At 35.7% G+C, this 14,970-nt stretch overlaps 2 protein-coding genes across 2 annotated transcripts; one reads left to right on the top strand and one right to left on the bottom strand.

Moving 5' to 3' along the window:
- On the top strand, positions 575 to 2,917 carry LOC18607813 (dnaJ homolog subfamily B member 4). Its single transcript, XM_007042182.2, has 3 exons — positions 575 to 953; positions 1,178 to 1,713; positions 1,861 to 2,917. Exons 1-3 carry the CDS (start codon positions 750 to 752, stop codon positions 2,300 to 2,302), a joined length of 1,182 nt encoding a protein of 393 aa, XP_007042244.2. The 5' UTR covers positions 575 to 749; the 3' UTR covers positions 2,303 to 2,917.
- On the bottom strand, positions 2,963 to 13,042 carry LOC18607812. The gene is made up of 14 exons (XM_007042180.2): positions 12,747 to 13,042; positions 12,074 to 12,136; positions 11,516 to 11,953; positions 11,351 to 11,432; positions 10,465 to 10,526; positions 10,223 to 10,317; positions 9,964 to 10,043; positions 9,185 to 9,268; positions 8,619 to 8,735; positions 8,162 to 8,247; positions 7,913 to 8,019; positions 7,539 to 7,630; positions 7,377 to 7,453; positions 2,963 to 3,579 (listed from the first exon to the last, which is right to left on the bottom strand). The coding sequence occupies exons 1-14, from the start codon at positions 12,897 to 12,899 to the stop codon at positions 3,091 to 3,093; spliced, it is 2,025 nt and encodes a 674-aa protein (XP_007042242.2). The 5' UTR covers positions 12,900 to 13,042; the 3' UTR covers positions 2,963 to 3,090.

Here is a 14,970-nt window from a genome sequence, read left to right as displayed (position 1 = left end):
TGAACCACTCCCCAAACGAAGAATTTTTCAATCCACCAAAAATTAATTGTTTACATGGAGCAAAACTTCTTAAACTATTCCAACATATCAAACAAGTCAACATAGTTGCTCTCAAAAAAAAAACCGACATACTTTTAAAGATTCCGTAACTAAACACGCCTTGTTAAATTATTTAAGGTTATTTTGCTTTTGTATTACTATGAGGTGAAAACTAACAAAAAGAAACCATTTGGGGAAGTTAATCAGTACTAATTAATCAAGCCTTTGATCTTACAAAGAGTAGATACATATATACATAGAGGTAATTATTTTCAATGTTTAATCACACTTAATTAGATTAGAGTAGCGTAAAGTATTTGAGGAAATTAATCATGCATATGAGTAAATTAAGTTATAACAACCTTTTGATCAAAGATCATCCCAGACAAATTTTCCCCCAAATTAACTGGATGTTAATGTAGATTAAGATAAGGCTTAAGGATATATGATGGGATGGACAGGCTTAAACACTACTAAATATAGGTGTAACAGTGTTAAGAAGCCCTTGTCAGCTCTAACGACTGATCTGTTCCCATCTCTAGTTAAACAAACAGATTCTGGCTAATAAAAGCTCCTAACAAATTGCTTCGGGTTTGGCCTCTCACCCACATTCTCCTCTCCCTCTCTCTTTTATCCCTTTTCTCAACCAGTTCCCAATCTCTCCTCCATTAATTCACTGCAACATTCCTTTCCTCCATCTAGTTTCTCTCATGGGAGATCATTCTCATCATCATACACGTTCGCTGTCCACAGATCTTTACGGCATTCTTGGCATCTCATCAAAGGGTTCATCGATTAAAGATATGTGCAAGGCATATAAATCTCTTGTCCACAAATGGTATCCTGATCATAGAAGTCCTTCGAGCAAAAGTGAAGAGGAAGGCAATTTTAAAGATATTGACGAGGCTTACAAGGTAAGTGCATGCATGCATGTATTCCATGCAAATTCAATGGCAAAAGCTTATCGCCAAGCATATGCATTATCCTTTTATTAAATTTTTATATTTATATTTCCCCCTTTTTTGTTTCCTTTATAATGTCTTGCATGGAAGGAATCGGGAAGATCTACATATGCTAGTATATGTTTTCATTTATTTAGTTTATATGTTGAGAAGGTTTGCTTTGATACCAATTTCAGACCATCAATAGCAACAAGCAAGAACAGGGATTCGGAAGTAGCGATAGACCCTCAACAAGAGAGAAACTTAACAACCTAAGCGTGGATGATAGCTTCTTCTCACGCCGCTCTTCTTTTCTTTCAAAGAGTACGAGTAGAAGGAGCACCACGCCTTCACCTAGACCAACCTACCTGTCCATGAGTTCAAGCCGGAGGGGCAGCCCTTCCAAGACTTTGAATTTCGCTCTATCGAGAACCTTTAGTCGAAGGAGCAGAGCAGATGCTGAGACATCCCCCAATGTGTCAGGAAGCGTCGGTGGGCATTCACCTTCCCCTCTTTCGAGAAGCATGAGTAGAAAGTGCACATCAGAAACTGAAATGCGAAACATTTCAAGAAGTACAAGCAGGAGGAGTCCCACTCCTATTATATTCTCTCAATCCGTTGCTCGGAGGAAACCTCCCCCAGTAGAAAAAATGCTTGAGTGCACCCTGGAGGAGCTCTGCCATGGAGGGCTAAAAAAGATCAAGGTCATCAGAGATGTCATCTCGGATGAAGGGTATGTCACTCCCTTTGCATACACCATCTTTTTCCTGAGTTTCTACTACTAACTCTAATACAATATCAACGAGTAATTGTTCGATGAAATCTTAAAAATAGATTTAAATTCAGTCTTTAACATTATACTTGATGCATATGTTGGCAGAATAATTGTCCAAGAAGAGGAGACACTAACAATAAACTTGAAGCCAGGATGGAGAAAAGGAACAAAAGTTACATTCGAGGGAAAAGGCAATGAGAAACCAGGCTATCTCCCAGCAGATATCATATTCTTGATACAAGAGAAGAGTCATCCTTTGTTTACGAGGCAAGGCGACGATTTAGAGATTGCCGTCGAGATCCCTTTGGTAAAGGCTCTCACAGGTTGCTCCCTTTCAGTTCCTCTGTTAGGAGGGGAAACCATGAGCATACATTTTAACGATATCATATATCCAGGATACGAAAAGGTCATTCAGGGCCAAGGCATGCCCAATGCCAAAGAAGGAAAGCGAGGTGACTTAAGAATCACATTTCTTGTCAACTTCCCCTCAGAATTGTCCCATCAACAACGCTCTGAAGCATGTAGTATATTGGAAGACTGTTCCTGATTGATCATTAGATAATCCCCTGCTTATGCATTGTAACCTTTTACAGGATGCAAGTTATTTTTCTCTTAACTACGACACTTTTCATGTGACTAGTACAAGGTAACACTTTTTGCCTCACATTCTATGGAAGTGAAATACGCAAACACAAGTAAAACCTTGAGAAGAAAGGAGAATGGCACACTCTAGTTCCTGAAGTGATACCATATATTGAATTTTTTCACGACAATTTTTGAAAGAACAAAAAGGAATACTAGTATCTTACTGATCCAGGAATGTAAAATAGAATAACAGCTGTTATTAACCCATTTTACACAAGAAAATGATAAAGAAACCCAACCATAATGAACATACAGTTTCTGCTCACTATCATTATTTCTATCTCTCATTTTCAAATTTTGGACCATTTTGCAACTCTATTACAAAATCAAATCCAAGAAGATAGCTTTATGTGTCAACCGTGGTACATTATTGTCAAAGATTTTTCCTGGCCCACTTCTCTTAATCAATTCCCCAATACAAAGCTAGTATTCAGAAACTTTTAACATACTGCTTTGGAGTTATTGCACAATATGCCTTTCAAAAGGGCTAAAGCCTATTTTAACATGTCAAGATTCTCCATTCTTTTTACAGTTTCCTAGGTGAATATGAGAAGTGTTCATCTGTAACATACTGGCTTTTGTAACATATATTTATGCAAGTTCATGTGCGGTACATATAATTTGAACATTAGCTATACAAACATCTAACACTAAAATCTACCTTCTCCGTCCCTTTAAAAACTGCCCCCACTATTGGGCATTCTGCGTTGCACGATTTTCATGCCTAGGGGAGTCGGTATAAACCTGCCCTTGTTCTCTCACATCTCTAAACATCGAAAGAAATGAATTGAGACCTTCAGATGACGCACCTCCCAATATCCATAACAACAGCGAACTGAACGAACTCATTGTCCCAGGATTAGGACCGGCTTCAGCTTGTGGTAGCTCAGGTTGTCCTGGAATCTGCATAGGGTTGCCACTCTGGTCCATGTTGTCATTACCTAAGTGTCCTTGAGCCCCAGCAGCTTCTCTGGCTCCATATGCTGGCACTGCTTGGTCAGATCCAGGTCTCAACCCTGGCCCAGAGGTCGAATCTGTATTAACTAGGCCTGGATTCCTGGTGTTCAATCTTGTAATGTGTAGAGTAGATGCAAGTATAGTCGAAGATGTGATATGGAAGTCAGGATGTTGCTGAAGCTGAGACCGCCGATTTTGCAAAAACCTTTGAAGTGCAGGTACCTACGAGTAGTATAACATATTGATAAGTGCTACAAATGTAAAATTTCAAAAATAATAAAAATGGGAAATTAATACTTTTCCCAAATTGACTAGTAGTGCAACATTAACATACTTATCTAACATAATCTAATATAATGATACTAGTACATGGAAGGCCAAAGCCTCTAACCAGAAAGGAAACTATCCAATGTGGACAGTCTCATTTTCTGACGAGTGGATAGTCTTAAATACTGAAAGTTGTCATGTCATTATTTTTCAAACTTAGAATTGTAGAGCCAATTAATTTCCAATACGTTTTTCCATATTTGTTCAAACTCATTAAACTCTGAAGTAAAAGGGAAAATTCCTATGAATATTCAAAATTTTGATGCATAGACTTTCCGAATTAGTAAAAATACATACTGAATCATTAGAGGCATATACAAGTTGTCCCACCAATCTGCATCATCTCCCTAATCCTGCCTGACATGGCATTACCACATCATCAAAAAATACATTGTTTTATTTCCTCGCTTTCTCTCCTTCTTTCTTCTTTCATTTTCTGCTTCATTCTCTCTCTTCTTCACTCTATAACTTCATTTTCTCCACACTCACCTCACCACTGCTGATATCTTCACTGCCACTAATGTCTCCCTTTCACACCGTACCCTCTACTATATTTATTCTTCTTCTCTTCCTGATTTACCCTGCCATGCTCTAACTCTCTCTTTTTTGAACTTGCATTTATCTCAAAGCTCACATAACCATTTCATTCATGCGCAGAATAGACAACTTATAGAGACTGCCTTTATTGTTCTGTGATTTGTTGACATTGTTTTTATTTTTGTTCAATTGTTTTGACTTGGGATATTTGGGTATGGATTATTTGTGGGTGAAATAGGTTATTGATAGGTGTCTAGAGCTTTGTGCATTTGTTGGTCAGGCTATTTTCCTAAGGTAGAGTATGCTAGAGGCTAGACACTCTTACTTCCTTTCATGAACTCTTGTTAGTGTTTAGTTTGATTTTTGGATTTTATTCTTGGGTTTGAGTTTCAAAGTAATTTTATGCAAATAAGATTAAATCCTAGATTTGATATAAGAAGCAAGGCAAAAACAAGGAGGCAAGGAGTGGATGACCGGTAAGAATGGAATGTTGGCTGAATTTGGTAAGCATATTAAGGATAGAGAATATGCCGAGTATTTGACACAAACAAAAAGATGACTCACTGTCGGGCGAAGACAAAGAAGTGTGTTACAATGTTTCGATGACATGACATTTCCATATCAGGTGCAATGATGGAGGTGATATTTGGTTATGGATTATTTGCGGGTGAAATAGGCAATTGATGGGTGTCCAGAGCTTTGAGCATTTCTTGGTCAGGCTATTTTAGTAAGGTAGAGTATGCCAGAGGCTAGACGCTCTTATTTCCTTTTATGAACTCTTGTTAGTGTTTAGTTTGATTTTTTGGATTTTATTCTTGGGTTTGAGTTTCAAAGTAATTTTATGCGAATAAGATTAAATACTAGATTTGATATTAGAAGCAAGGCACAAAAGAGGAGGCTAGGAGTGGATGACCATTAAGAAGGGAAAGTTGGTTGAATTTGGTAAGCATATTAAGAATAGAGAATATCTCGAGTATTTGACATAAACAAAAAGAGGACTCACTGTCGGCGAAGACAAAAAAGTGTGTTACTATGTTTCGATGACACGACTTTTCCACATCAGGTGCAATGATGGAGGTGATATTTGGGTATGGATTATTTGCAGGTGAAATAGGTGATTTATAGGTGTCTAGAGCTTTGAGCATTTGTTGGTCAGGCTATTCCTAAGTTAGAGTATGCTAGAGGCTAGACACTCTTATTTCCTTTCATGAACTCTTGTAAGTGTTTAGTTTGACTTTTGGATTTTATTCTTGAGTTTGAGTTTCAAAGTAAGTTTATGCAAATAAGATTAAATTCTAGATTTAATATTAGAAGCAAGGTTGTAACAAAAGAGGCTAGGAGTGGATGACCAATAAGAAGGGAAAGTTGGCTGAATTTGGTAAGCATATTAAGGATAGAGAATATCTCGAGTATTTGACACAAACAAAAAGAGGACTCACTGTCGGGTGAAGACAAAAACGTGTGTTACAATGTTTTGATGACATGACATTTCCACATCAGGTGCAATGATGGAGGTGATATTTGGGTATGGATTATTCGCGGGTGAAATAGGTGACTGATAGGTGTCTAGAGCTTGAGCATTTGTTGGTCAGGCTATTTTCCTAAGGTAGAGTATGCTAGAGGCTAAACACTCTTATTTCCTTTCACAAACTCTTTGTTAGTGTTTAGTTTTATTTTTGGATTTTATTCTTGGGCTTGAGTTTCAGGTAATTTTATGCGAATAAGATTAAATTCTAGATTTGATATTAGAAGCAAGGCAAAAAAAAGGAGGCTAGGAGTGGATGACCAGTAAGAAGGGAAAGTTGGCTGAATTTGGTAAGCATATTAAGGATAGAGAATATCTCGAGTATTTGACACAAACAAAAAGAGGACTCATTGTTGAGCAAAGACCAAAAAGTGTGCTACAGTGTTTTGATGACATCACATTTCCACATCAGGTGCAATGATGGAGGTGATATTTGGTTATGGATTATTTGCGGGTGAAATAGGTGATTGATAGGTGTCTCGAGCTTCGAGCATTTCTTGGTCAGGCTGTTTCCCTAACGTAGAGTATGCTAGAGGCTAGACACTCTTATTTCCTTTCATGAACTCTTGTAAGTGTTTAGTTTGATTTTTGGATTTTATTCTTAGGTTTGAGTTTCAAAGTAATTTTATGCGAATAAGATTAAATTCTAGATTTGATATTAGAAGCAAGACAAAAAAAAGGAGGCTAGGAGTGGATGACCAGTGAGAAGGGAAAGTTGGCTGAATTTGGTAAAGCATATTAAGTATAGAGAATATGTCGAGTATTTGACACAAACAAAAAGAGGACTCACTGTTGGGTAAAGACAAAAAAGTGTGTTACAATGTTTTGATGTCATGAAATTTCCACATAAGGTGCAATGATGGAGGTGATATAAATTGGGGTGCATCTAGCATCACTCATATTACATAACCCTTCTCTTTGCCCTGCTCATATGTTTTCCCTAATAAATTGCTTCTAATTAAATTTCTAGTCGCCTCTTGACACTATATTTTCATTATTCATCCCCTAATTAATATATTGCTATTAGTGGAAATGCTATAATCACTCCTCATGCGAAGATTGGTCTTTGTGGTTGTTCCCTTTTAAGCAAAGCTTAGCATTTCCACCTTATTGTAATTTTCCCAAATATATAATAATATTACACGCATTGTTTAAATATGAGATTTAAGGTTCTATACTTTTTGAAGAATTATTTTATAGGTGATTAAGGATTTGACCTTCTTATTTGTGTTTTACTTTGTCTACCTTTTCTTCTACTGTTATTAATTACATTTATTACCACATATAAGTAAGATAGAAGCATTTCTTTCAAAGAAAAATGAAAGTGAACTTCAATTTTATTTTTTTGGAATAGAACTTCAATTTTATTTTAAAACAAAGAGTTCAAGGGTTATTAAATTATGAGTACTTTAAATTTATTTTAAAACAAATAGTTCAAGGGTAATTAAATTATGAGTCCACAAGAAAATGACAAAAGAAGTAATCAAAAGGAATTTAATTATTGAAATTTATTTTAGAAACCCATGCGAATGATGGGTTAAAAGCTAAGGCTGTTGAATATTAGTAGCATTAATAAACTAGTTATCCAAATCATAATACACAAAAGCGAATTGCCAGCCTGTTCAATTACCTCAAAACGATTCCAGAAGTACAGAATAAGGTGTTGCATAAACGCGGCAGCAGTAGAGAGAGCCAAATATGAAAAACCTGGAGAAATTCAAAAAACGGACTTAGGATAAAAGAAATATATTCTAGCAAAGCAAATCATATTGTGAACAGTACAGGATCATACCATACGCATAGGAGAAGAAATATATGTGAAAAACCAGAAAGTAGAGCAAAAAGAAGCGGGGAAAGAACTTCATTGATATTGGTGTCCTAACACTGCAATTTATTGACAAAAACAGTCATATTAATTAGATTTTGCATTAGAAAATAAAAAGTAAACTTGTTTGATGCATAGGTATATATTGTACATATTAACCCAAACCCAATTAAAAGCAAAAGAAACCACAGTGATTATCTCATTAAGATGAGATGATTTCGAACGTATAGTAGAGAAATTGAGCTTGTCATGTTGCTCAAATATATGCTTGCTCATAAATACCATCTGCCTAAGAAAACACACATATCCCAACTGTTACAAATTGAGAGAGTGAGAGAAACCTGATCAGTATAAATAGTTCACACAACCAAACAAGAATTAGAACCATGAAAGCCAATAGCTGATCATCATAGAACTCAAATAGGAAAAACAGGATGCCTATCATAATCTGCAAGAAAACAATAATATTCTGTAAGGCTAGTGACAAACATTAAGAAGTTTAAAAGGAAAGCCCAGAAATAATTTAAAATCAGAGAAAGGCTTTGAAGAGAACTTATTTCAAGATAAGTTGAGATAAGATTTATGCCTACCGGTACAAATACAAGCGATTCAATTACATGCACAAATATCAACTGAAATGTTGGAAGCCTGTGTCGAGCAGCGTGTTGAAGCTGCACTGCAATAATTTGAGAAAAGGAGATCCAATCATATTTAAAGAAATGATTGAGGGAATAATGGGGAATTATGACAACATGAAAGTGCTGCCACCCCACTCTAACCAGGGTATTCATCCATTAATATAATCCAATAAAATGACTCCTTTGCTGAACTATACATAAAAAAGTCAGACTTTCTAGAGAACCTAACCAAAAGTGAAAGTCCATCTTAAAGGATTTCAAAAGTGTTAAGGGTGACAAATTAGAATCTATTTTTTAATCATGAATTTCTTCAACAAAACATGGAAAAGCCAAAATCCTATGGGTGCACAAACTTTGCATTGCTTGCACCATGATAGATGTCCGGTCAAGAAAATGGAATTTAACAAACCTGTGAATTTCAGCATGCGAGTCTGAGTTTCCCTCAATGTAAATGATACTGACATGGTGGTTGTGAAAAAAACGAACAAAGACATCATGAGCACCCCACACTTGGTGACAAGATAGTCTGCATTGAAACCAGATAAAAGATGCATAACTCACCCAAGCAGAATTTACATCCACTTATGACAAAACGAAATTAAATAATTGACATGTGACAATCATATATTAGCATTTTAGCCATTTTATAAGGATTGAGTGTCATTTTTCTTTCTTATTCTTGTTTCTATCTTTGTTTTTGTGTTTTTTACGGTTTTCATCTTCAAATGGAAATGGGCAATGACTTGAAACTACACATGTTGGAGAAGGGATAAAGCCACATTTTAGTGAAATTGCTTATGCACAAGTCAGACTACCTATTCCAAGGACACCACGAAACATAAGAACAAGATAATTACCTACTTACTAAAATAAATAGGGCCAAATTATATGCACAAGTGACGTTGTAGCATTAGATGGCCAAGTTCGTGTTATATAAGGGTGCTTAACGCATGAAAAGAAGTTAAATCTACAAACCTTCTAATCTTGCAGTACCATCTGGCAATTCTTGTGCATAACTAAGATTATAGAACTCCTTTGTCTGAAAATTATAAAGATAACCTGCAATGAAGTTCCAAAACATGCTTAAAGATTCTAGAGCCACAAAACAGCTCAGAACTCACCATGCCAAAGAAGCAACCAACACGTTTCAATATAACCCAATTAATGCATAAGCCCTACCATCATAATGCATATTCTAAATTTAGCATTTGTAATAGGCTATGCACAAGATACCCTAAAATCAGCTACACTTCCATTTAAGTGGGTGACAGAAAACATTTATGCACAACAAAAACCACCGTTAAAGTTAGAAGGGTGTGCAGAGAGCCTGCTATTATCAAAAGTTGACCACTGACAGCATTGATATGAAGTACACAATGTTGGAGAGATGTTCGTTATATTAGTGAATATATAAAGAAAATTGCCACTCAAAGATGTCATCCGTATAGAAATTAAACCAGAGCAGGAGATAGTACTTAGGATTTCATCCACAAAAATTTGAATTAAACCACTGTGTGTGGTGTAAAATAAGATAAAACTGGGAAGAATTACAACTTGCTATGTTAAGTGAATAATAAAATGAAAACCAAGTATGAAAAGATAAAACAATCTTAAAATGAAAATTGGCAGAAACATACAAGGAACTGAATCAAATATTTGTGATACACCTCATGCAAACACATGTCTTTGCATGTTGTAGAACTCAAAAGCCACAAAAGAAAGTATGATGCTGCATCCATGTAACAAAGTATTACCTTGACCAGGCCGATGTAATAAACTATTCATCAAAATAGTGTCATACCCAACAAATCTATTTATGAGAAGTTGCTGCCACCTGCAAAAAAGATAGCATTCATTAACGTATGTCTTCCTTATTTCGTTTAGACACAGCATTTAAGTTGAGAACAAGCTAAAAAAACAAAGGAGATGATATCACCAAATGGGAGATATAAAATTGCTCCTAAAGAAAGATGAAAATGGCAGTGGAAAATAGTAAAGTTCAGCACATCTAACCTGTTCCCAAAACAGGGATGTCGAGCTGATATGCTTATATTAATAGTAAGTATGTTATGCTGAGACTTAGCCACTTCAGGCAGTAAGAAGTAGCCCTGCAACAGCAGCAATTTGTTATATTAAAAACATAAGATACTAAGCTTCCAAAGATGGCTGATTTTTTTTCCACAACACATTAATATATCTTTGAATACAGTAAAGATTCACCAGTAGCAGAAAATTCAGACACAGAGAGAAAATACCTTTTCCATAGTATAGAGATAAGTCGGCTCAAATGCTTTACTTCGTTTCTCAAGCCACTGCACTGAAATGAATAGCACAAATTTTTATTAAAATTATAATAAGTCTTGCACACCCAAAAATGGTGCACATTCAGATATATATTAGCAGCTAGCAATCAGAAATGGTGCACATCAGCCCCATAGACAATCTCATCTTTGATATTGGGACAGAAGCAAACTTTTTCAAGTAAATTCCAACACAGAAGGCTCAGCATTGGTCTCATGCATCTCAAGAGTTGTAATCCCTAAGTAGATAAAGAAGAGAAAAGAAGAAGAGACAGAAACAATTTAAGAAATGATAGAACCTTATTGTTTGGCAGCGATAAACCTATCATGGCAAAAAAATCTCCATCCTTTCTCCTTATATTGATTCTAGTGAAACATGGAACAACAAGAAATCCTAAAGCCTGTAGATTTTACAACCGCCCAAGAGTTCTTGAACTTTATTATTTTGAAATTTCTAGCTATAAATGCTATTGCTTTCCTTGGATAACCTAGCCAACAGATGACCGGAAATACCCCCTTACCCAAAAGATGTGAAAAAGCAATAAGTAAATTTTCTTAAGTTTAGGTAGCGGTCAGAACATATGACACATTAATAACAATCTCTTTGCTGTGTCTTGTCAATTATTTGATAAGCAAATAGTCAGCTAAAATCAGATTTAGTACCATATTTGACCTAGAATATGGCACCAGCCATTATGATGTAATTCATGCTCAATGAAACAAGGAAAAAACCATCTACAAGAAAGGAGAACCAAGATCTTTTCACATCAAGAAACCTAAGATTCATAATTATTTCTGAAAAAGCATAAGACAGATGAGTGGACAAAAGGATGTTCCTTACCTGCATATGAGTTAAGCCTGTCCAAGTGAAGTATGCGCAACCACTTAGGAACATCAAGATTTAAATGTAGACCTGTTATATTCTGCACTTAAGAAGTTCAAACTCAGCAAAGAGAAGTTTAAGCCAAGAAAAAGGAAAGACATGTTCGTTTCCTTATTAACTCACCCACAACTTCTGGAAACTTCCAAAGATCTGAATTGCATGTCTCCAAATGAAAGATAATCGTCTATACCACTTTTTGCCAAAGTGAAAGATAGCTGCTCTAAATGTTTGTTTCGCAGATAAAGAGAAACCACTACGTGTCTCCTCCTTCTCAATTTTAACAACCACATCATCAACAGTTGGCTTTGAGCTTTCAACGTTCGTAGAGCTTTCTGCTTGCTGCTCAATAAGTTCACCATCAGTCTTCCAGAACTTCAATGCCAATTTTCCCCTCCTGGCACCCGAACCAAACCAGTTCAACCAAAACTTGGCAGCCAAGAACATCAACCCATCATCATCAACATTTGCAACTTCTACATTTTCAGTTACAGTTTCCAAATCAGGATTATTTACAACAGCATGTTCAGACTCATTTCGTGACCACAAGCCTGCACTGGTTATCTGCAACAAAGGACAAATTTGAGGTCTTAGGTGCAATAGTTTGATATTAAACAGAACTCTGATTCTCTTGAAACTTTATGTATCATTAATATGTTACAAAAATAAAAGCTGATTGCATACCTTAATCTGAATAAGCTGGACTTCCTTTGACTCCACTCCAGAGAGCTCACTCGAACAGCCAGGCTTCATATGCAAAAAAGTATCACCATTCAGTTAAGTTTTCCTTATGCGTTAAGAAAAGCAACTCAAAGAAGAGGAAAAAGAATATAAGAAGATAACAAATCTCATGTTGGCCATCCCTCTTCCACTGACACCCTAGTTCAATTCCTTGGTAAATAACCATCCGTCTCATGATTATATTAGCAATCCAGCTCACGCTAGTGTCACAAACAATGAACCATCTCCAACTATTTCCATTATTCGGAGAACATATCACAATCATCGATTATGCAAGTAACATCAGTTGATCAAACGTTCAGCGGTAAAAAAAAAAACAGTTTCTTCTAAACAAATATTAAATCAGTTACTCAAGTTTTAACTTAGATAATTATAGAAGCGCCGTCATGAATTGAAATTTTGAACGGTACTAAACTAGAATAAAACTAAAAAAAAAATTTAAACCTAGAACAGTTTCAAATACTACAAAAAACCCAGAAAAATTTTGCTCAAATTACATAATTTAAACTCTTATAATCCCGATGAAACAATATTCCAGAAAACCCAAAATCAGAAACGCCCCCAACAAGTTAACTAAATTCGAACGGAAAAAAGAAAAAGGTGAGAGTTGAAATACCTGTTGAACATAATTGGCATGCATAACAACAAGCATACAAAAGGAAGTAATGGCAATGACGAGATAGATATACTCCAAAGCAACTCTCACTCTCGGCGTTAATATCTGAGAAAACCTCTCTTGCACCCTGATAAAAGTATGCTCTGGATCCATCTCTCTCTCCCTCTCTCTCTCCCACTATCTCTCAGTCAGGTAATCAACAACTTTCAGACGAAACAACCTTTCATCTCTTTCTTTCTCTCTCTATCTTTTTCTGTTCTGTTTTTCCCTTTTAAGCATTTCTTTTTTTTTTCTGGGTTTTTATCTTATTATAGCGATCGGATTTTGAAAATGTTATTTGTTTTATAATTCTGATTTTGACCGGCATCCGTCCTCTTTTCTCTTTTTCTTTGGAAACGACGACGCATGCATTTGGCTCGGGTTTGTTGTTAGGCGATGTTTGGCTAGATAGCGATTTGTGTCCTACGTAAAGAGTACGGTTATCTCTACCTCGGTTAGTGACTATCTTATCCCGTATAAGAATAAATCCTTTTCTCTGTTTTTGGACATAAAGGATTGAAATTAGAATAGGTTTTCCTTTCTGGCCAATTAGCAAATATCTGACTACGACAATATTTTTGAAAGGAAATTTGTATCAAAATAGTGATCTTACTTGCCTTATAAATTATGTCTTATATGGAATTAATTTATTATCATAGATTTAATTTAAATGGAAACCACCAATTCATGATTCCAATTAAGTAAAAAATTCAGAACTATACTAATAAATTACTGTCATATTAGATGAAATAATTGGCCCAAAAACACATAAAACAAATTAGGATGATTAGTATCTTCCATGTAAAATTAACAAAGAACAATCATGACCTCAAAAGAAAAAAAAGAATGAATAGAATTTTTTTCAAAAAATAATAGATAAAGTAATTATTTTCAGTAAAAAATAAGTTAAATATCGATAAAAAGAAAAATCATTATTTGTTTTTTAAATAGAATATTTGTGCATTACATTTCATTGTTTGCTTTGGGGTATATTGGATTTCAATAATGAAAATTGAATATATATATATATATATATATTTAAAATTAAGAATGTTGTTTACTATGTAGAAGGGAAACCAAGTCTATTAGATATCTATTTTTTGTTGTGATGAAACTTGGGGAATTTGGTATAGTTGTGCAAATAATTGGGGTTTCAGTTGGGTCATTCCCAAGGATCCGTTTGTCAATTTTTTTGACTTAGAATGATGCTGCCAAAGTTGTTGAACAAGAGGAAACATGGCGGATGGCCTTTAGTACAACTCCGCAGTCCATTTGGTTAGACCATAATGAAGGTATCTTTAAAGGTAAATTTTGGGACAGCTAACAAGTTTATGATTTGACCAGGTCACTGGTTGCGTGGTGGGCAAATTCTAAGTGGCCAGAATTGAATATCTGCATGATGGATGTGGAAAGGTTTCCCAATGTTGTTGTAACTCCCTCTAGAGCCCGCCAACTTAAACTTGACATTGCATGACAAGCTCCCACCAATGGTGTGCTTAAATTTAATGTTGACCGGACTTCGAACAGAAGCTTAGGTGAAACGGGTATTGATGGAGTTCGAAGAGATAGTGATGGGCGTATTCACATTCTCTTTTTCTTCATCTGTGGGTACTATGGATGCTAATGCTCTTGAGCTTAAAGCTATTAGGAAAGCTTTTCAAATTTATGTTGCTTCAAAATGGGCTACCCACAAGCTTATTATTGAAAATGATTCCGAAAATGCAGTTAAATAGGGGCATAACCCACATACTGCACCGTGGAAACTTAAAACTGTTGTTGTTCAGATTGAGTTTTTTAAGTCTAAACTCAAGGAGTGGGACATTGTTAAAATACTAAGATCAGCAAATTATACTGCGGACTCTCTTGCTAAATCAGGAGTCCAGAGATCTGAGAAGTTTATTTGGGTCTTGAGTGATGAAGTTGATGATATGTAACCCAAGTCTTTGTTCTCTCTCCTCCCGGTTGCTCCTTTCTTGTGGTTTGGGAGCAAGTTTCTCCTTTGTTGCTGTTTGTGTTGACAATTGGACGGAGGCGTGCTTATGGCTTCGGTTGGTTTTTTGTTCTGGTAGTAATGCTCTTCTGTGTTGGCAGGGTGATGTTTGGTTTTTTTGCAGGAGCCCATGGTTGCTGTTGCAGGTAGTCTCGTTGTGACAATAGGGGTTTTTATGAATGCAAGATGCTGCAA

The sequence above is a fragment of the Theobroma cacao genome, chromosome 2 (assembly GCF_000208745.1).
Source record: "Theobroma cacao cultivar B97-61/B2 chromosome 2, Criollo_cocoa_genome_V2, whole genome shotgun sequence".
Classification (NCBI taxonomy): domain Eukaryota; kingdom Viridiplantae; phylum Streptophyta; class Magnoliopsida; order Malvales; family Malvaceae; genus Theobroma; species Theobroma cacao.
This window is presented reverse-complemented; position numbering and strand designations above follow the sequence as displayed.